This window comes from Rattus norvegicus, chromosome 9, assembly GCF_021556685.1.
Source record: "Rattus norvegicus strain SHRSP/BbbUtx chromosome 9, alternate assembly SHRSP_T2T, whole genome shotgun sequence".
NCBI classification, from domain to species: domain Eukaryota; kingdom Metazoa; phylum Chordata; class Mammalia; order Rodentia; family Muridae; genus Rattus; species Rattus norvegicus.
Window position 1 is genome coordinate 91,847,214 of NC_141542.1, and position 21,642 is coordinate 91,868,855.

The 21,642-nt window shown below is 48.9% G+C and overlaps 1 protein-coding gene and 1 long non-coding RNA gene across 34 annotated transcripts; one reads left to right on the forward strand and one right to left on the reverse strand.

Moving 5' to 3' along the window:
• Positions 1-211: 211 nt before the first annotated feature.
• Tuba4a (tubulin, alpha 4A) lies at positions 212-21,578 on the reverse strand. Of its 33 annotated transcripts, XM_087566311.1 has the most exons (9): positions 16,522-16,619; positions 16,216-16,395; positions 15,844-16,016; positions 9,132-9,300; positions 8,079-8,321; positions 4,686-6,465; positions 2,475-2,697; positions 2,072-2,220; positions 808-1,847 (listed from the first exon to the last, which is right to left on the reverse strand). In XM_087566311.1, the coding sequence occupies exons 7-9, from the start codon at positions 2,653-2,655 to the stop codon at positions 876-878; spliced, it is 1,302 nt and encodes a 433-aa protein (XP_087422437.1). In that variant the 5' UTR covers positions 2,656-2,697; positions 4,686-6,465; positions 8,079-8,321; positions 9,132-9,300; positions 15,844-16,016; positions 16,216-16,395; positions 16,522-16,619; the 3' UTR covers positions 808-875.
• Positions 16,735-20,184, forward strand: LOC148003796 (uncharacterized). The gene is made up of 3 exons (XR_015629659.1): positions 16,735-16,996; positions 17,102-17,169; positions 19,952-20,184. It is a non-coding gene; the product is annotated as an uncharacterized LOC148003796 (long non-coding RNA).
• Positions 21,579-21,642: the final 64 nt, after the last annotated feature.

Sequence of the window (21,642 nt, forward strand, 5' to 3'; positions counted from 1 at the left end):
CCCTGAATCACCAGGGAGGGGAGGCAAGAGAAAGGTTGATGCTCCTGTTCTGGAGATTTTGAAGCTTCCTCCCCCAAGCCATGTCCACCCCTACATGCTGACGTCAACACAAGTCCTAGGGTGCCTATTAGTGAAGTATAATTTATCCCTAGGGTCCAGGAAGGAGGCTTCCGCCCTGAGCAGAGGCTGAGGCCAAAAGAAAGCACAAACAGAGGGGAGAGACCTGACTTTTAATAGCGTAGCTCCAGCCCCAGAAAGCGAGATAGACAGCAAGCTATGCAAAGCTGCCAGAGGTGCCCTGGCACAAACAACTAGGAGGTTGCCCTTGTTCCTGCCCATCCCCCAAGTTTGTGAGGTGGCTGTATGCCCAGGAACTTTGGGCCCGCACAGCCCCCATTCCCAAATCCTCAGTGTTCAACGAAGCCTGGGCCAAGCCTTGCTTCTAGAGCTGTTGAAGGAAGCAGCAGCAAGAGTAAAGTAGTCCAACCATCCAACACAGACACTCAGACATCAGTTCCTATTTCAAAAAGTGAAGACTTGTATCTTGTAATAGCTTGTAGCTGGACAGACAGGTCCAGGATTTGGTCCTTGTTTCTTTCCTATCCTGAGCGTCCTTAGGACCTTACATCGAAGTCCTTAGGTTCATACTTTCTGAGGCTCAATGTGGGACCCTTTGGCAAGTCTCACCTTCAGCCATGTAAAGGTAAAATAAAAGGTCACAAGCAGCAAGTAACAGGAGGTAGCAGCCAAAGCAGAAAGAGGGGGACAAGCAGAAGCTCAAGCAGTTACAAAGGGGACAAGAAACCATGCAAGGAGACTGTTTATTTCGAAAGGATTTTGCAATAAACACAGTGAACAGGGCTCCAAGTAGCTGTCTATTCTTCTCCCTCATCCTCGTCCTCATAGGAGTCGATGCCTACTTCCTCATAATCTTTCTCCAGGGCAGCCATATCCTCTCGAGCCTCGGAGAACTCCCCCTCCTCCATTCCCTCACCCACATACCAGTGTACAAAAGCCCTCTTGGCATACATCAAGTCAAACTTGTGGTCCAGGCGGGCCCAGGCTTCAGCAATGGCGGTTGTGTTGCTCAGCATGCACACTGCACGCTGCACCTTGGCCAGGTCGCCCCCAGGCACCACGGTGGGAGGCTGGTAGTTGATACCGACCTTGAAGCCTGTGGGGCACCAGTCCACAAACTGGATGCTGCGCTTCGTCTTGATGGCAGCGATGGCAGCGTTCACATCCTTGGGCACCACATCTCCCCGGTACAGCAGGCAGCAGGCCATGTACTTGCCATGCCGAGGGTCACATTTCACCATCTGGTTGGCAGGCTCAAAACAGGCATTGGTGATCTCTGCCACTGACAGCTGCTCATGGTAGGCCTTCTCTGCAGAAATGACTGGTGCGTAGGTAGCCAAGGGGAAGTGGATGCGAGGGTAGGGTACCAGGTTGGTCTGGAACTCTGTCAGGTCCACATTGAGGGCCCCATCAAAGCGCAAGGAAGCTGTGATGGAGGAGACAATTTGGCTGATGAGGCGGTTGAGGTTGGTATAGGTTGGGCGCTCAATATCCAGGTTACGGCGACAGATGTCATAAATGGCCTCGTTGTCCACCATGAAGGCACAGTCCGAGTGTTCCAGGGTGGTATGGGTGGTCAGGATGGAGTTATAGGGCTCCACTACAGCCGTGGACACTTGTGGGGCTGGGTAGATGGAGAACTCCAGCTTGGACTTCTTGCCATAGTCAACAGAAAGCCGTTCCATCAGCAGAGAGGTGAAGCCAGAGCCAGTGCCTCCTCCAAAGCTGTGGAACACCAGAAAGCCCTGGAGTCCTGTACACTGATCAGACTGAAAGGCAAGGAAGAAAGAACAATATAGGTGGGGGGAAGGCCTGAGGCATTTTCTAGTTTTACAAGGTCTAAAGTATCTCAGATGTTAGGACAAAGACTGAACGTCCATCCCCTAACAGCATCAAATTCTAAAACACAACTAGTGATGATCCTAGAAATGGACCTCAACACTTTCCTGAGCACAGAGTCCAAAGCTCCCTCCCTGCCAGGCTGCAGTCTCACCAGCTTGCGGATCCGGTCCAGCACTGGGTCGATGATCTCCTTGCCAATGGTGTAGTGACCACGGGCATAGTTGTTGGCTGCATCTTCCTTCCCAGTGATAAGCTGTTCTGGGTGGAAGAGCTGGCGGTACGGGCCATTTCGGATCTCATCTGAAAGACCGAATAGCACATTGCTAGGGCAAAAAAAACCACACGACTATGCTCCTTCCTCCTCCCCACCCACGGAGTGGCAGTTGAAGCCAGATAGATGAAAGAGTTAGCTCATCTTCCTGCCAACCTGGGATCAGCGTCCATCTTCAGCATCAAATAAAATCAAGAGGCTTCAAAGGTCACAAAAACCCAGTCAAGACATTCTTTAAAAGACACACTCTCCACCTTCCTCAAAGGGAACCCGCCCTGCTCACCAATTACAGTAGGCTCCAGATCCACAAAGACTGCCCGAGGCACATGTTTTCCAGCTCCAGTTTCACAGAAGAAGGTGGTGAAGGAGTCATCCCCTCCACCAATGGTCTTATCGCTAGGCATCTGCCCATCAGGCTGAATCCCATGTTCCAGGCAGTAGAGCTCCCAGCAGGCATTGCCCATCTGGACACCTGCCTGGCCCACATGGACTGAAATGCACTCACGCTGAGGAATACAGAGAAGGTCACAGCATAAGTCGTCATCCAGAACTACTCACTTCATTAGCTTCTTTCTCATCCTCTTGCCTATTAGCTGAGACTGCTCAGTTGGTCAAAGTATGGTAAGGTCGGGGCTCACAGAGGTCAGAAGCAGCTGGCAGCCTCTCCGGGTCTCCTCAATACAGGGTTCCCCAGACTGGAGGCATCCAGAAGGGCAGACCAACCCCTTAGCCTACTTCTCAGTAGAGAATTTATCAAGTGAGAGCTGTATAATCCTGTTACATCCACAGGATACCAAGAGAGGACAGAGAGGACATGCACACCCGACAGGGAGGGCTTCAGCAATTATAACGGGGGTGCAGGGAGAGAGAAAGAGACACAAAGGGATATACACGGAAAGACAGACTTTCCAGTTGCTTCCAGTCCGTGCAACTTCCAGAAATACATTTTACAGTTTATAGCCAGCAGCTTCCTACCTGGTTAATCTTTGTCTTGAAGATTAACTAAAATTTCTCACAACCCTCTCCCTTTCTTTCCTGGGGGCAAAGAGGTGTCTCAACCTTCCGTCTGGTATCAACTGACCATTCTGGCCTTCAGGATGCTGGAATCTTCACTTTAAATTCCATCTGGCCCTGAGGGATCAATCCCATCTGGCTCCTCTCCTCACCTCCACCCCCACACTCTGCGTTGCTTCACCACCTCCATCCTCGCCTCAGCCCGCATAGAAATAGCAGCGATAATGCGGGTAAGCGCTGACGGCAGGGGCGGGCAATACAGGTATACAAACTGGAGCCCTGACCAACTTAAGGCTCTGCCTAAGGGGTTCTGTAATTTAACCCCTCAACACCCAGGTCTCTAAGACTCGTACGCCTCTCTTTCCACAACCAAATGGCTTGTGGGGGTGGGGTGGGGCACGACAATTTCTAAATACCCAGAAAAGGAAGTGGAACCTGCTAGGAGGCCCTTGAGGAAACCCGCCTTGCTGCACAAGGCCAGGGGAGCGCCATCTGTACCTGGGCCTTACAGTCTGCTTTCCCACTGGAGTCTTTCCAGTTACTTCCCAGCTGAAAGCTTGGATTGGGTTTCTGCCTCCGCTCCGGGCTATAAATACAACCCTCTTCATACACCTCTTTCCCTTCCCCCGCCAACCTGGCCTCGGCCGGGGCTGTCGTTCAGCGCCAGCTGTCTCTGCCTGTCCTCCGAGCACCCGCACTCGGGTAGGAGGGGCCCGCTTGCCTCCCGAGGCCGAACCCCATTCCCGCCACCCCTCCTGGCTCAGGAGGGGGTGCTGAGTCATGTGGGGGGTGTAGATGGGAAGGAGGCATAGAGGAAGACGGGGTGCGGTACCAAGTAACCCCTAACACCAACCCGCGCCAAGCACGTGTTCGGTCAGTTCCAGGGACTCACTCAGGAGGTATGGGTGGCGGGGGCAGCGGAGCAGATCTTCTGCCGCCCAAGGAGAGCACTGGGTGCAGGAACTCGTGACTCCCCTCAGGAGGGTTGGGGCACAGACGCTTGGCCCCAAGCCGGAGGGCACTATAGGAGGGCTCCTCTCTGCTAGTGAAGCACCCTCCCTCAGTCCCCAGTTTATGAAGGTGGATAACACTCTAGGCCAAAGTCACCAGGAGGGGTGGGGGAAGCGCAAAACTCTTACATCTCCTGGAGACTCGGAATGCTAATGAAAGGGTCCTCAGGAAGGTTCCCTAGAGGAGCGGAGCATTTTTTGACAGGACCAGAGAGATCCCGGGGTGGGGCCTCACTCACCATGATGAGTTTGGGATGTACGTCTCACGTAGAGTCGGGGTCACGGGTCTCGGTGAGATCTGCGGAGCTGCAGTGCCGCACCACTCTTATATGAAGGAGGCGGGACCTGCGCGCTCAGCCCGCCCACCATGGGGCGGGGTGGTCTAAAGACTACACCCCCGTCAGGGTAGGTGGCCACCAGGAGTGAAGCCTAGTCGAATCCCCTCCCCTTGCCGGTCCGGATTTCCTCACCTGTCGGGTTTGGCTTAGAAGCTGCGGCCCGTATTCGCTCCTAGTTTTGAGCCGACGCCCCGGATTCTCAAGGTCCGAAGTAGGGACGCAGGGCGCGGTGACTGAGCGTGTCTCGATTGCACCTGCGTCATGCAGACGCCCATAGTGCAGGTGTTCCGATTTAGGGCGGATGAAGCTCAAGCAATCCTTCAAAAGCGGCTGTCCCCGACTTTCTCCGCTGTCCTCCCAGCGTCGCCTCCCGGGCTCGGGCGGGTTGGGCAGCTGGGACTGGTCGCCAGAGACCCCCTTACAGAAGACCGCCGCCTGCTGGTCCCCGGCCGAGATGGCAGGCTTTCGCCCACACCTGTGGGAGGCCGAGGACCTAGAACTACAGAGCCTGAGCCCCAGGGTGCCGATTCCGTACACTGTCCCTCAAAGCCGAGGGGCGCAGCCAATCTGTGAGGGCCGACGCGAGAATCTGCTACCTTTCACCGGCCACTCTCCGGTCAGTGGCTCCGTCATTAGCGCCGTCACTATTAGTGAGCTCCCGCCACCACCGCCTATCTGCTGCGGCGGAGCGCTGAACCTAGAGCCCCTGGGACAACAGCCGGATGGCCCTATGCAACCTTGGACAAGTGACTTAGTGTCACTGAGTTCTTGGCTTGTAGAACCGAAGCGATTCCTATTTCTACGTTTTATTTCCATTTCGTACTAGGACAGGCCTTTCTAAAAGCTATTTCTTCTTTCTCAGACATACATTACTCCCACCAGAAAAAATCCCTCAGTAGGAGCCCAGGTGCTGGTTTTCATGGCCATAAGAAATCTGATTCCCAGGCTAGTCACCACTTGAACAAGATTTCACCAGCATTTGTTCCCATTCTCTTCATAGGGATGAGCGGTTTGCCAGCATAGCTCAATGTGTAATATATACAGAGATGGCAAACTTTCTGTCAACAAAGTAGCTAGTGGCGTTTGACTTAGAGAAGACAAAGAAAAGAATACAGTAAAATTCACAAGCTCTCTGTTTCTATTCCTTGACATCTGGTTAGGAGAATTAAGGCTGGTTGGGAGAGGCTGAGGGTGTAGTTCAGTTGGTAGCATGCTTATCATTCATGAAGTTCTGGGTTCCATCCCTAACACCAAGGTTGGGGGAGGTGCTCATTCGTAAAAAGAACATGGACAAGGGCATTTGGTTAAGCTGCTTGCAAACATGGGCCGTGGTCTGGGCAAAGGAAGGAGTCTTGATGATCACAGGACACAGTGGCCACTCTGAAGACCTTCTCATGTTTCCTATGAACCCACTCATACAGCAGAAGGAATAGAAAAGATCTGAATTATCAGGCAAAACTCTAAACCTGTTTGGCCTTTGGATTCAGTTCTTCATTTGTAAAACTGAGGTAACCACTTCAGTCGTGAGGCCCAGACAAGCTCAGGACTGTGTACACACCCAGCAGGGCAATGAATAAAGAACCACCTGAGACTTCAGGGTGTCCACTCACACGTAGTATAACCACGGCACACCAGCGTGTGCCGTAGTTGTTTGTGAACCAAGGCAAGGGCTACGCTGCACTCTTCTTTGGATCCTCCGTTCTCAGTATGGTACTTGGAACATCTGATAAGCATGTATTCATTCAATGAACTATTGTAGTCCAGAGATGGGGCCCTCAGGAAGTTGGCACTGAGCAGTTGATAAGACTAAAGTCCCTCTCAGAAATGTTTTATTCCGTTAGTGGGTACGGCTTACTGGTAGTGGTAGAGGGCTTCCTCGGTGTTTACAAGGCCCTGTGTTCAGACCCTAGAACTACAAAAAGCAAACAAACAAAAGAAGAAAGGTTTTGTTTGGACTTCATGGTGTTTAGCATATGAAAAGATCAAGGACTTCCGGACCGCTGTACCCTCCAAGTCACCTTCACATCAGAGGAATCAGAGTTTTCACGTACTTGTGCCCGTGGTTGAGGTCAGTTGCAGTTGTGCTTTAATGACTGACAACTGGGTGGAAGGGGAAGGACACAGGCGGGGTCTGGGGAAGTTTATCCCTTAACTCCCATCGGGGTGCGTGCAAAGCATGCTCTTCCTTTAATCATAAAAACATTTCCCTGTAGTATTTCTGTCCATGTGTGGGGACAGAAAAGAAGGCCTGAGTTAACATATGAGGGGTGAACGACACCCTGAGGCAATGTGGATTTTTGACATGGGTTCAGCCACGTCAGGGACCAACACCACAGATCCATGGGAAAGCACCAAAGCTTTCTTTGGTCAAACTAGGAAGAGCAAAGCCTTCCTCTGGTCCAAGCATGAATGATTATGAATCATAGGCCAAAGTAGCAACTACAGCTTCCCTGGGTGTTTACAGCCCAAGCCTGCTCCTCCCACAGAGCCTCCCCCCTGCCTGTGCTGGCCATAGTAAATGTGCTCAGGTCCTAGTTCTTTTAGTAGTTAGTTGCTCTCCGTCACAGTGCTTGCAGTCCACCTGACCCTAGCTTTTATGTGACTCTCTCTCTTCATTCATTCAACTTGGTCAGGTTTCCATACCCAAGTCTCAAGGGATACAGTACCCCTGGAAACCCACTGGAGATTTTCCTGGAGGCTTGTCTAACCACCTCTGCCTAGCATTTACCAAAATCTCCGAATGACAGTGGAAAGTGAGTATTTGCCACAAACCATATTCCTTACACAGTCTACGTACAGTGATGCCTCTATATCCATCCACTGTTCCCCGGGACACTGAGAACCAGAGGCCCAGGTGCCACATGAAGCCTTACAAACAGGCCCTTCTAAGATAGTTGGTCACCTTGGGCTCCTCTGCTCTCTTCTGCAGTCATTTGAAAGCTCAGATGTCAAATGTACCTTGGTACTGGGAGATTTCTCTAGGCCTATGTTTACATTTAACAGCTGTGGTAGGCAGAGTAATGCCATGGTCCCCATGCTACTTCATGATGTCTTCTTCTTCCGCTTCTCCTTCTCCACATTATTATTACTACTATTATGTTATTGTTATTATTATTATTATTATTATTAGAGGTGGGATCTCCTTATGTATCTAGACTGACCTTGAGCTCAGGATCTTCCTGCCTTCGCCTCCTGAGTGCGTACCAGCACAGTCTGCTGGGGTTTTCATTTTAGTATATCTACTTTGGGGTTGTTGAATGTTTGTTGCATAAGAATTGTAGCATTTCTAGGGGCTTACAGAAAGAACTACATTGCATGCTCACACAGTAGTGAAGGAAAATCTTATACTCCCCTCCCCCACCCCTTTTTTTTTTTTTTTTTTTTTTGTGAGACAGGATGTCTGGGATTACAGGCAGATGCCAACATGCCTGGCCTTCCTTCCTACTCTTTTACTAGAATTGTGTTTGGCTGCCAATAATGGAATCCATGTGTAGTCATGGCTTAAACAATGCAGATATTCATTACCCTGTTAGAAGTCAGAGTAGGGCTGACGTCACCAATAACTCCAGTATTTCCAGCTTTCTCCTCTGGCAGTGGAGCAGTAGGCTGATGACATCTTCCCTCAGGATCTCAAAATGGCTGCCTCAGCTCCAAGTGATGTAGTAATAATCATGGCCTCATATGGCACCGTATTAAGGCAGGGAGGGAGGAAGATTTCTTATATCTCTTCTCATCTGAGAGAAAAATCTTTCCTTAAAGCAAACCCCCCTGCAAGAAAAAATGGAAAAGGAAGGAATGGGGAGAGACACATTAGCAGACATTGTTAGATCTCAACAGGCCATTCCACAACCAACTTCTGAGAGGAGGGAAAACATCTAGAGGGATCTAGACTCGCCCCTGGGTCTGAACAATTGGAAAGGCAAATACGTAAAGAGAAGCTGGCCAAGGAGTTGGGATAGGGCAGGCATGGCTGTTTGGGAGGGCCGTTGGTACCCTGATTTAGTGAGAGCTAGTCTCACTTCCTCCTGCTACACCAGTAGTCCAAGCCACGGTCCCCATGTTTCTGAATGCCTGAAAAGTCACCTCCCAGCAGGGCTGTGGTCTACTTTGACTCCCTATAGCATGTTCTCCACATGGCTATGATCTCTGTCCCCCAGAACACAAATGTGCTGGCCTCTGTGCCTAAAACACAGCCTTTGAGGCTTTTTGTACTCTGGGAGCTCATCTTGCTATAGTCTCTCCCTCCTACCTTCCATTTAAGTCTTGCTTGCCTGTTCTTTTAAGAGCAGCCTTTCCAGGTTTTTTTTGTGTAGCCAATGCTTCAATCAGGTCTTGATTGTATTGTTGTTGTTGTTGTTATTGACAAAGTTTTTCTATGTAGCTTTGGCTGACCTGGAATTTACTATGTAGAATGTACACCAGGCTGGCCTTGACCTTACTGGACCTACCTGCCTTTGCCTTCCAAGTGTTGGTATGAAAGGCATGTGCCAGAACGCCTGGTTGTAATACTGTCTTCTTAGAGAACTATTTCTTCTTCAGCCTCAAGCAGTAGCCTCCCATCCCTTTCTGCTTCTTTACCTTGTGTGGTTTTTAATCAATCAATCAATCAATCAATCAATCATCATCATCATCATCGTCGTCGTCGTCGTCATTGTGATGGTGTGTGTAAGTGCACAAGTGCCACGGTGAGTGTGGAGAGGTCACAGAACAACTTCCAGGCCTTGCTTTTCACCTTCCACCATGGAATCTGGGGGGTCAAACTCAGGTCATCGGGTTGGTTCTGTAAGCACTTTTATCTGCTGAGCCATCTCGTTGGCCCTTTGAGTTTTATGTTTGTTTACTGTCTTCCTCGAGGAAAGCATACGAGCTCCTTAAGACTTATGTGCTACTGTACCCCTAGTACAGAGTTTTTGCCAGGGTTTTGCCATGTAACGACTCTCCAAGAATCCTCGTTAAAGGGATTAACAATACTGTCTTTTATTTTATAACCGTATCATATGCTTTAAAAAATTCATTCTCTGACCAAGCACGGTGGCACACACCTGTAATCCCAGCACTGGGGAGGCTGAGGTGGGATAGGGAATTTGAGGTCAACTTTGGTTAAATAGCGAATTCCAGGACAGCCTTGCATAACACAGCAAGAAAGATCCCATCTCAACACAAAGCAAAAGAAAGACCCCCCAGCGTCTTTAAACTGTTTTGCATTATACCTACCTAGCGTTTGGATAGTGAAGTGAAGTTAGTGGTGACTAGGCCAGCTTTAGATATCTAGTTTAAGGGATTCACTAGTGAGATTTGGGCCTAGAAGGCCTTCTTACTCCATGTGTATCCACCTGGTCAATAATTCCTAAAGTCTCTGGCTTCCCTGTAGACCAATTCGGCATGACGTTTCTCAACAACCTTGAGTATTTTCATAACCCATGTCTCGTCTCTTTGCCAATTAGAAATTGACCAGAAAAAAGAGAAAAGTCTGACTCTGAAGATTTCAGTCCATATCCATGACCCAGGTGGGAGGTTAGCCACCGGGATATTCCTTAATTGTGTGGTCAACAGGGTCTCTGAAAAAGCCCCTGTCTCAAAACAAGTTTCCTACCATTGGGCCCAGTAGCTGGAATTTCACCTTGGCCACTGCTTCCAGGACAGGATTGCTAGCTGACGTACTTTTAGTTTTAGTGACAACCTATTCCTAGTCGTGGTTCTATCTGGAGGACTAGCTGAAGAAGTGCCAGACAACACGGAGGTCCACTGAAAGTGAATGTGTTTGCAGGTAAGCTTCCCAGTTTCCCTATGGCTACCTTTCAGTTAGTGATGTGGTTTAACAGGTTCATGGTTAGACAAATGAGAATGCTGAAGTTAAAGGGGTGGGGAGAGAGGTCAGGGCTATGAAGGGAATGATTTTGTCTGGCCATGCAATTCAGACTGGGAAGGAAGGAGATAAAGAAACAGGGGGAGAGGAGGGTTCAAGAAGTCATATACCCACATATACAATTTTAAGTAGACATAGGCAGGCTATAAATACTGTCGTGTGTAAGACAAAGCTGAACTCTATTCTCGGAAGAATCTTAATTCCACCACTAATGAACCCCCATGTGACCTTGGGCAGGACACCAGAGACTTCATTTTCCTTTTCTTCATCCTGGGAGAGCAAGGACCATCTTGTCTCTTTTGCAAAGCCAATGAGGGAGTCAAAGTAGACAGGGCAGAGCAACATTACACATTCTGAATCAAAAGCCAAGTATGGTGGTCATGCCGATAATCTTAGCCCAGGCAGACCTCTGAGAGTTCAAGGCCAGCCTTGGGTACATGGTGAGTTCCAGGTCAGCCAGAGCTACAGAGAGACCCTATCTCAAAAAGAAAACAGGCAAACAAAACAAACAAAAACCATCACCACTAACAAAACAAAAACCCATTAATCAAACCAACCCATCACCTTGCCTGTCTGGTGGAGAACAGCGGCAATTCTGGGCCAAGCGTTCATGAAAGTTTTTCCCCTTTGAGAAACTCGAATCACTCCTTCAAATTGGACAGATGAGAAAGCCCAGGGCAAAAGAAGGTCTTAGATCTGTAGGTCTTAGACTCGAGTTCCCTATATTTCATGACAATCGGAGTTTCTACCCAGAATGCCCTAGAAACTCAGAATGCCCTAGGTTTTATCTCTTGCTCGAGGACTCACTATTTCTGGATTCCTGCAAACATCATTTTAGTCCCACCCACACAACACAGTCTGCACTTGCCAATCACAGGAGAAGGAGGTGTTGTTCTAGCACTCTTAAAACCCTCTGTGGGCTATGAGGGTCAGCCAGGAAATGGGATTGTGTGACCAGCAACAGACTCCAACCTGGATACTAGTCTTGACCCCTCTTTTGCCCTTCCCACTCAGCTCTCCTTTGGACCCAGACTGAGTTCTTGGGTGCTTGGCTGCTGTTCTTGTAACAGACAATAGGCTAGCTCTCTTGGGACAGAGTGTTTTGTTTTGTTTTGTTGGTGTGTGTGTGTGTGTGTGTGTGTGTGTGTGTGTGTGTGTGTGTGTGTGTATGTATGTACGTACGTACGTACGTATGTACATATGTATGTATGTATGCAACATTCCCTACTGAGAGCTACCAGAGAGGATAGAGAGGTCAGGAGTAAGTCTCTCAAAGATTCATCTTTCTGCCCAGTGGCAGACACACAGGCATCAGACCACAGTCATTCCTGGCCAGCCAACATGGTAAACAGGGTTTGGGGGCTCATTAGATCCAGGGTAAAAGAAACTTGAAAGTCCAGATGTTCATGGGGCTACAGCATGTAGTGAAGCAATGTTAAATTGGGGTAAGCCTTCCATTTGCATTTGCTGGAACAGGGGAACATGTACAGGGAATGGAGCAGAGGCAGCCTAGGCTCAGGAGCAGGGCTGTTCAAGGACTCTGAGATCATGTGCAACCATTAGCAGAGAGGCCATGGGCATTTGAGCAGAAAGTGCAGACCCTTCATTGTGGCTGAATCTTCATAAACCCTGCGTCCACTTACTGATGCAGACTGTTGGGACCCTGGCGTTCCCTTCCTCCAGCTGTCAAAAGACAGCTTTAGAGAGATGTCCTTCTACATGCTGTCACTCATGCCTTGCTCCTGTGCCACACCTTTGACTGACCTCTCATTTCAACTACATATTAGCAGGAGAGAGGGAGAGGGAGGGAGAGGGAGAGAGAGAGGGAGAGGGAGAGGGAGAGGGAGAGGGAGAGGGAGAGGGAGAGGGAGAGGGAGAGGGAGAGGGAGAGGGAGAGGGAGAGGGAGAGAGAGAAGCATGACTGCATTTGTTGGGGTGGGTTGTACTGGGGCCAGGCACATTTGATATCTTCAACTGTCTCTCTCTCTCTCTCTCCACCAGGGAAGATTGGAGAGCAGTTAAAGGCATGGTTGGAGCCAGACTGTCCCTGCCCAGAGTGTGTCTACTTTTGCTCATGACCTTGGGAAAGCTGCCTAACCTTTCTGAGAGTCAGTTTCCTGAAGTGTGGGTTGGGGGAGGCACTTGGGCTAAGGGGACTGTCCTGAAGAAGAGCTTGGTACAAGAAGGCATCTAATTAGTACTTATGCAATGGAACCAAACATCGCCACAAGGCCCTCTGGGTAGAAGATTCTACCATGTTTACAGAAATAGGAGGTCGGGAAGCTCAGGAAGGTGAAAAGAAACATGTCTCCTGAGGCGAGTTCTTTGTTCCAAACCTGCTGCCTCACAGCATGGAGTATTGTTCTCTCAGAAGCCAGATATCCTGTGTAGGCTGCTGGCTCCAGTGGCCAGGACTGTGTCTAATTTCATGGACAGAACCTGAGTAGGCTCAGGGATACTTCAGGTTTTGCCAGACACTGGATAAGGCAAATCAGCCTCCCTCTCTCCCATACCCGAGGAGTTCTTAAGTCTTTGAATGTCTAAATGTTTCCAAGATCAACTCATTATCTTCTTTTATCATGACACGGGATGCTGAGAAGGCTCTAACATGTGTGAAGCACTCTGTGTATGTAAGGCAATGGGATAGTCAGCTTTTAAGTATTTTTAAGTATTCTTTAAAAAAAAAAAGATTTATTATATATGAGTACACTGTCCCTGTCTTCAGTCACACCAGAAGAGGGCATCTGATCCCATTACAGATGGTTGTGAGTCACCATGTGGTTGCTGGGATTTGAACTCAGGACCTCTGGAAGAGCAGTCAGTGCTCTTAACCGCTGAGCCATCTCTCCAGCCCCTAACATTCTCATATAAGAGAAATGGAGGCACCCTAGCTCTGAGATGTCCATTACTTCTGGATAAATCCCATTCACCTAAAAAATCATAAATCAAGGTCCTTAGGTCCTGTTTTAAAAGCCAGCAGTGTGTTAGGTTCATGAATAAAACATCCTCAGTACATGTCACAAAATATTAGCCAGGCATAGTGGCATAGCCCTGTAACTCCAGCTATTTGAGAGGTTGAGGTAGGGAAATCACAAGTTCAAAACCAGCGTAGTCATCCACGCTCGCTTAGTGTGACCTTGTCTCAATTTTGTTTCCCCAAGATAGAGTTTCTCTGTATCCCTGGCTGTCCTGGAGCTCACTCTGTAGACCAGTCTGGCCTCGAACTTGCAGAGAGCCACCTGCCTCTGCCTCCTGAGGGCTGGGACTAAAGGCTACAATGCACCACCCACAACAAACAATTTTTTTTTCCGGAGCTGGGGACCGAACCCAGGGCCTTGCGCTTCCTAGGCAAGCGCTCTACCACTGAGCTAAATCCCCAGCCCCAACAAACAATTTTTTAAGAACACAGAGTGAAGTAATGGGGATGGAGCACTTGCTGAGCATGCGTGAGGTCCTGAGTTCAACAACAGTGACAACAAATAAAACACAGTAATGCAAAAGAGCACATGGAATAAAGTACAAGAAATGATATAATAAACGCTGGCTACTAAGCCCCCAGTTGTCTCCACCTCCTTTTCCTGCCAGTCAGATCCATCACCCCAAACTTGGTATTAGTATTTTCCCTCACTGTCACTATCTCTGTGTTATTTTCTCTTGCTGTCCTCACTGTTGGCTCCCACTTCTTTCTGAACATAGACTGGTGACTATCGCACTCTGCCAGACCCACTGGATCCCCTCCTGTCCGTCACTGGGGTGCTTAGTCACTGAGTGAGGCACTAAGGTTCAGATCTACCCACATCTGTTTCCCCCAGAGCTTTGGCACAGCCCTTCATGCTGTCAGTAAAAGCTTAGATACAGGAGGTGTGGCAAGGAGAGCAAGCCTGTGATCCTTGGCTTTCAACTCAAGAACCCAGAAAGAAAAGGAGACAGAGCGTTCAGGCAAGGTCTAGGTTTCTCCAAAGCTGTCCTCAGCCTGCCCAGCATGAGTATGCTCAGTCCACTTGGGGCAGTCCTGTGTGTAGACGGTCAATGCCCACTGAGCTCTACTGCCTGGAACATAGGATCCAACCAGATGGGCAGATGCCCAGGGATGATTCCTGATTCCTAACTTTGCCACCTTTTTAGTGAAAGTGAGGCTGGAAACCATGTACCCCATGCAGTGTTTGTGGGCCTGGAGACCATTGTGATCAGTGGTCAGTCATCAGTCCCTGTCGTCAAGCGGGCAGCAGAACTACTGCGTCGCTGAAGGGCTTTGGGGGTGACCATCACAGCCTTCCAGCTTCTGCCACCAATGTCAACTGCAGATCTAGAGATGGTGGTATTCAAAGCCTACCTCCCAAGGTCATACACTGCATCCCCCTTTCCTATCAGTAAAAAGCATGCCCGGGTAAAATAAACAATACCTTAGATGAAGCTCATCAAATATCATTACACTATAACCAAAAAACAACTTGAGGAGGAAAGGGTTTGTTTTGTTTTACACCCTCAGGTCACAATGCATCGCTGAGAAAAGTCGGGGCAGGAACCTGGAGCCGAAACCATAACAGACTCTGCTTACTGCTTTGTTCTGTGGCTCATGCTCAGCTAACGTTTGTCCAGCCCTGACCTACCTGTCTTGGGATGGTGCCGCCCACAGAGGGATGGCCCCTTCTACAGCAATTATCAATCATGGCAATCTCTCGCAGATATGGCTGTAGACAAATGTGATCTGGGGAATCCCTCAGAGTTTCTTCTTCCCGGATATCTTAGAGTTTCTATGGCTATGAAGTACCAAGACCAAAAAGCAAGTTGGAGAGGAAAGGGTTTATTTGGCTTACACTTTCACATTGTGATTCATCATTAAAGGAAGCCAAGACTGGAACCCCAACAGGAACCTGGAGGCAGGAGCTGATGCAGAGGCCATGGAGGGATGCTGCTTATTGGTTCATGGCTTGCTCACCCTGCTTTCTTATGACTACCAGCCCAGAGGGGGCCCTGCTCACATTGGGATGGCCTCTCCCCCATGAATCACTAAGGAAGATGCTCTACAAGCTTGCCTACAGTCTGATCTAATGGAGACTTTTGAAGTTTTCTCTTCTCTGATGACTCTAGCTTCTGTTAAGGTGACATGGATTTAGCCAGCACCCCAGGAGACTCTAGGTTGTGTCAAGCTGACAATGGAAACCAACCAGCATACTGGACAAGCTACAGTGGTTTGTAAGCATCCCCAGGACACCTTGTATTACCTTGTCTAAACCTAAAATGCATGTGGTCATTATACCTACAGCAGGCCCCCCCGGGACAAGGTCATCACTCTCTCGGCACCCCAAATGCTGGCCGCTTATATTAGTCAGTCAGCAGTTGTTAAGGAAGTGTTACATGGATGCCTATCTTACAATTGTGGAAATGAGGCTTCAGGCAGCTCTGTGTCTTGCCCAAGGTTACCTTGCTAGTAAGTGGAGGGAGCAGGATTCAAACCCAAGCAAGCCTGAGCAGAAGTCGGTGCTCTAGCTTCTTCAGATCACAGCTCCTCTTGTTCATGGTGGTGCCAGACTCCACCTCTTCTGGCTGGCCAGGTGCCCGGCAGTGCCTAGATAGTGACTCAGGCACCTTGAGGGCTGGGAGGGGGTGACGCTTGACAACTGCTCTGCCCTGACTCCGGGATAGAAGGCATCAAGGCACCAGATGAGGAGGGCCTGAGCCAGGACAGAGACTTCTTTGGGCTGCCACTGCCCTTGGGAATCTCACAATATCTTATAGGGGGTCCTAGGCAAGAGACTAGGACAGGCCATCGGGAAGATTAAGAAAGTCAGTCACCTGCCAATTCGGCTGGGCTCCCACACAGGCACAGTGCTCCTTTCTGTTTGGTGTTCTAGACAGCCCATCCTGGTTGTCTCTACGGCCATCTCCTTCCAGTTCTGTGTCCTAGCCAGGACACACACCCCCCATGGTCCCTCTGGCAAGCACTGACAGGCCTGGGTTGGACGGGGTATAAATCTGGAAAGGGAATAACCCAGCTCCCTTAGGGCAGCTGTGAGCACCACCCAGCCTGGCTCCCGGGGACTCCCTCAATGCAAGGAAATGCTTTCATCCCCCGTCCTTCTAAAGTCCCTGTGCAATTACCTCCTGCAGGTAGACTCAGGAGGCAGGTTCCCCACCTTGAACCTCGCCTCTGCTGTGTCAGGAATATGTCTTTGTCTCTGAAGGTGTATTTCTTGTCCATCTCCTTCTGAAACTCCACCTCCCTTGGGGTTGCTGTTGCCACGCCTTCCTGCTTAGGTCACAGACATCCAGAACCATCTAGAACCTTGACGCTTTCCTTTCACTGGCTGATCCAATCTCCTATCTGTCCCTGTGACTCATTGGCACTTGAGTGATTTTTTTTTTTTTTTGGTTCTTTTTTTTGGAGCTGGGGACCGAACCCAGGGCCTTGCGCTTCCTAGGTAAGCGCTGTACCACTGAGCTAAATCCCCAGCCCCGGCACTTGAGTGATTTTATGGCTTTTCATATGTAGTTTCTTGTCATTGCCCTAATTCCCCAGCTAGGTTTAGCTTTGTGTGTTTGAATACTTATGAGCACGTGCTTCAGGATTCAGAAGGTACCAACAGCCTTTTGTGAAATCCGATAATATCTGATTCTCCTCTTGGCAGCTTCCGAACCTAACATTATTCTGGTTTATCTTTTTTCCTTTCTTCTGGGACAGGATCTTGTTATGTAATCCAATTTGGCCTTCATTTCCTGATCCTCCTGCTAGGCGCTGGCACTACACAGGTAGGTTCCACCACACCTGATTTTTTTTTTTTTTTTTTTTTTTTGGCCTGGCACAGTGGTACATGACTCTAAATCAGCACCCAGGAGGCAGGCAGATCTCTAAATTCAAGGACAGCCTGGTCTACAGAGTCAGTTCCAGGACGGCCAGGGCTACACAGAGAACTCTGATACAAAAAACCAAATAAGACGTGCTTTAAGAAGCAATGTGTATTTGTGTGTGTCTCTGTGTGCACCTATGCATACCAGTGCCCATGGAGGTCAGAAGAGGGTATCAGATCTCTTGGTTGTATTTGGGGGCTACCTAGTGTGGATACTGGCATCCAAACACTGTCCACCGTAAGAGCAGCGAGGGCTCTGAACCACACGTCTCTCCAGTCCCTGTTTGTTTTTGACAAAACTTCCACTGTTTGTTCATTTTGTTTTTTATTTTTGGTTTGCTGAGTCAGGACTAAGTAGTTCCTGCTTTGTAGACCAGGCTGGCCTCAAACTCAGAGATCCTCCTGCCTCTGCCTCCTGAGTGCTGAGCTTAAAAGGTATATTCTGCCATGACTCCGGCCCCCCTCCTCCTCCTCCTCTCCTCTCTCTCCTCTCTCTTTTTTTTTTTCTTCAAGACAGGGTTTCTCTGTGTAGCCCTGGCTATCCTGGAACTCTTTTGTAAACCAGGCTGGTCTCCAACTCAGAGACCCACCTGCCTCTGCCTCCCAAGTGCCCAGCTTGAAGGCATAAGTAACCCCACTTACCACCTCTCCCACCACAAATGCCGGGCATAGCTGTGCCCACAGCCTTGCCTTGGTGTGTTAAGCTTTTTGAACACTGTCAATCATTCAAAATGCTTTCTTGGAGCTCTTGTTTAGAACTCTGGCTATGATGGGCCTGAAGATCTTTTCCTGAAGTAGAAGCCGGCATTTCCTCCTCTGTGACCTTTACTAATTTACAAAACTGCATTGGGTTTGAGGCACGGTGGCTCACAGCTGCAAATCCAACACCGGGGAGATGGAGAGGAGGATCAGAGTTCAAGGCTTGAGTTTAGAGGCCAGCCTTGGCTACGGCAGACCTTGTCCCAACATTCTTCGAACCATTTACCACTCTAGAGGCAGTAGGACCTGGGAGAATGGAGCCGATAAACGAGGCAGAGTAAAGACTCGTGCAATAGCCAATTTTATTCAGAGCATCAATTTATACTCTGAGGGTTAAGTCACGTCAGGAAAGTGTACAGTCACAAGGGCAAGCCGCAGGTGGTAGACGGGTCGCATTTGACAGAAAACGTTTTTCCATCGAAGCACATAAACAGAGAATAGGCAGTTGTAATGAATAATCTGAAATAAACTCAATCCTACCTGCTACACCCTGGAGGGGCACAAAAGCATAATCCTATGTTTTGAGGAAACTGAGGTCACAAGACCCTTGTCTTGGTTTCTTGGAATTTTGTAGCCAGCACTAAGAAATCTCACGTGACGCCGTTCTCCGACCATGCCTCCCCTCCCCCGAAATGGGTTTATGACAATCACACTGAATGCCGCAGGTATGGCACATCCACCTAGAATGTGCCAGACCCAGCATTTAATCCCCAGTATTACATTTTTTTAAAAGATTTATTTATTTTATGTATATGAGTGCACTGTCATGGTCTTCAGACACACCAGAAGAGGGCATCAGATCCCATTACAGATGGTTGTGAGCCACCATGTGGTTGCTGGGAATTGAACCCAGGATCTCTGGAAGAGCAGTCAGTGCTCTTAACCAACGAGCCATCTCTCCAGCCCCCAGTATTAAATTTAAAAAAAAAAGTTTGTCTTACAAAATCTTTGACTTTCTTTGTGAACAAAGAAAAGTAAGCCTTTATCTGCTTCTTCCATGCATTTTCCTTTGGTTTTATCTTTATCTTGTCAAGGTATAAATCTTTTTCTAGTGGTTACATAGCCCCAGGCTGGCCACTAATTTTGATCCTTCTGTCTCAGCCTCTGGGCTTATGCATATCCTTTGTGCATCCCCCACCACCCCTTTTTTTTCTCCTTTGTGTAGACAGGTCCTCACTCCTCACTCCTCACTCTGCAGTCCAGGCTTGTCTGAAACTCACTATCTAGGCTGGCCTTGAACCTGAGGCGGTCCTCCTTCCTCCTCCTTCCTTCCTCTTCCCTCCTTCCTCCTTCCTCCTCCTCAGCCTTCTGTTTAGACTTCAGAACATGCAATGTTTATTACGTGCACGTGTCCATGTATGTGGGCTCGCCTGAGCCAGAGCACCCAAGTGAAGATCAGAGGAAAACATGTGGAAACTGGTTCTCTTCTCCCAGGAATTGAATTTAGGTCATCAGGCTTAGTGACAAGTACTTTTACCCCTGAGCCATCTGCCACCGAGTCACCTCACCAGCTTTTCTACTCTTCTTCATTTGAAAAGATTTATGTCTGTGAGTACACCAGAAGAGAGAAACTGGATCCCATTCCAGATGGTTCTGAGCCACCATGTGGGGGACAGAACCTCTGGAAGAACAGTCAGTGCTCTTAACCACTGAGTCATCTCTCCAGCCTGGCTTTTCTTAATGTCACATACCTGGTAGGTGCTAGACTGCTGTGTGTTGAGATGAGAGAATACGAAAACAGCAAAAACTTGGAAGATTTTGGAGTAATTTACTTACTCTTGGTTTGTTGAAACCAAATGTAAGTACTTGGCGGTTGGGTGAATCAGGACTCCTACTGCAAAAGCAGAAGCTTAACTCAAGTAAATAAACCAACAGCGAAATAAAGCAAAGAGAACTAAACTAAACCAACAATTTCCCGCCACTAGATCAACCTCAAATCAGCAACGTATGGAACTCACATCGATTCAGTCAACGCAGGGCTGGCAGCCAAACCTCAAACAGCAGCTTCAAAGGAGGTCGGACAGCCCTGTCCCCTCCCTCCTGACAGTGATCATCCGTCCTCAGCATGGGGACTGATACTTCCTCCTCCAGGCACAAGAGGCCGCTGCAGGACTCACGGCAGCCCACACCACACAGAAATAAATTCTTAGCCACCTTCGCCTTCATCTCTCTCTGCCTCTGTCCACCTACCAGTGATTCTCATTGACAGAACTTGTCTTGTGCCTGCACCCTTAGACCAGGAAGTCAGAGCCTCAAGGTTCTGTGGTGGATACCTCATCTCTCATTAGGGCTAAAATGAACAGAATTCCCTACGTGTAGGTGGGAAGTCTCCAAATATATAGGTAGGGGTTCAGAAGGTGGGATTCAGGAAAAGGAGACAAAATGATTGCTGCTGCCTTCTCTTGGGTGATGACCAAGATGTTGCTTTGATGAGATGTCCCCAGGTCACCTGTCCTGAAACCATTACTGCTTAGATTACGTGTGACATCTGAAAGCATCACGCTAATAACACCTTCTATAAACCACGCTTGATTAGATTTTCAGCAACTCTAGGTGCTACCTATATTTAAGGAGGGAAACAGTCCTTGGAAGTTCCCAAGTCACACATCAGTAGATCGCAAGGTCAGGTCTCCCTGCTCTCAGAGACCCGAGTTTCCCAGTGGGTTCTGCTGACAGGCTGCTGTCTTAGCAGGGACTTGGGGGGAGGGGGGAAAGAGGTCACATTCTGTGTCGGCTTTATCCCTCCCCCAGTGCTGGGAATTGAGGCTAAGTAAGGACTGATGTCTGCTAGGCAAGCACTCTACCCCTAAGCTATAACCATAGCCTGACATTCTTAGTACTTTCTGGCAGCATCTATAAACAGAACATAGTATACTAATGCCCAGGAATTGGCCAGATGGAATAAAACAAGACCCAGTTCTGGAAGGTTCCCTTTTTCCTGAGGTCTGAATCCAGAAATCATTTTGAGGTTGAATAGTTCTATTCAGGATCAGCTGTGGAAGAGAAATTTTGAGTCTACTAATTTCCTTTTACTAGGCTCTTCTACCTTACCCTCTCTAGGTCAAAAAAATGTTAAAAGTCTTCCAAGTATTATTTAGCAGTCCAACTGGTATTTTTTCAAGTCCGGATAAAGATTAAGGGAATGACAACCACCACACAATTCTTACCTTGTGGAATTTACATTCTACTGGGGGAGGTAGATGATCCTCAAATGTTAATTTGTGGCTCTGACAAGCGTGGAGAAGGAAATGCCACGAGACTCTATAAAAAGCAGGTCTGACCTACTCAGGAGAGCCAGAGCAGCCTCTTTTGAAGACTGGGGGCTGGAGCTAGGCTATGAAGAAGGGGAGGAGCTGGGCCCAGAGGAGACTCGTGAGTCCTGGGGGTGATGGCCTGTGGGGAGGGTACTCAAGGATCATGAAGCACCTTTAGAGGCCAGCGACGGGGGGCCAGCACCTGGCTTGCGGACCGCCCCTGTGCCTGTGTTTGAGAGACTGCGTCATGGCTGGAAGGATGTAACAGACTTCAGCCTCTTAAGTCCCACCTGGGAATGACGTCGCCTGGGTACAAACTAAAATAAACGGCTCCGCCCCCATCTCCCAGCAGCCCCTGCAGC

What these genes read in the sequence shown, in the direction of transcription:
- Tuba4a (XM_087566323.1), bottom strand. Translation starts at nt 2,655, where the DNA reads ATGGGCAATGCCTGCTGGGAGCTCTACTGCCTGGAACATGGGATTCAG. An exon ending in TCTGGAGCCTACTGTAATTG is followed by an intron (nt 2,221 to 2,474) that starts GTGAGCAGGGCG and finishes TCGGTCTTTCAG; the next exon opens with ATGAGATCCGAAATGGCCCG. An exon ending in TGGACCGGATCCGCAAGCTG is followed by an intron (nt 1,848 to 2,071) that starts GTGAGACTGCAG and finishes CTTGCCTTTCAG; the next exon opens with TCTGATCAGTGTACAGGACT.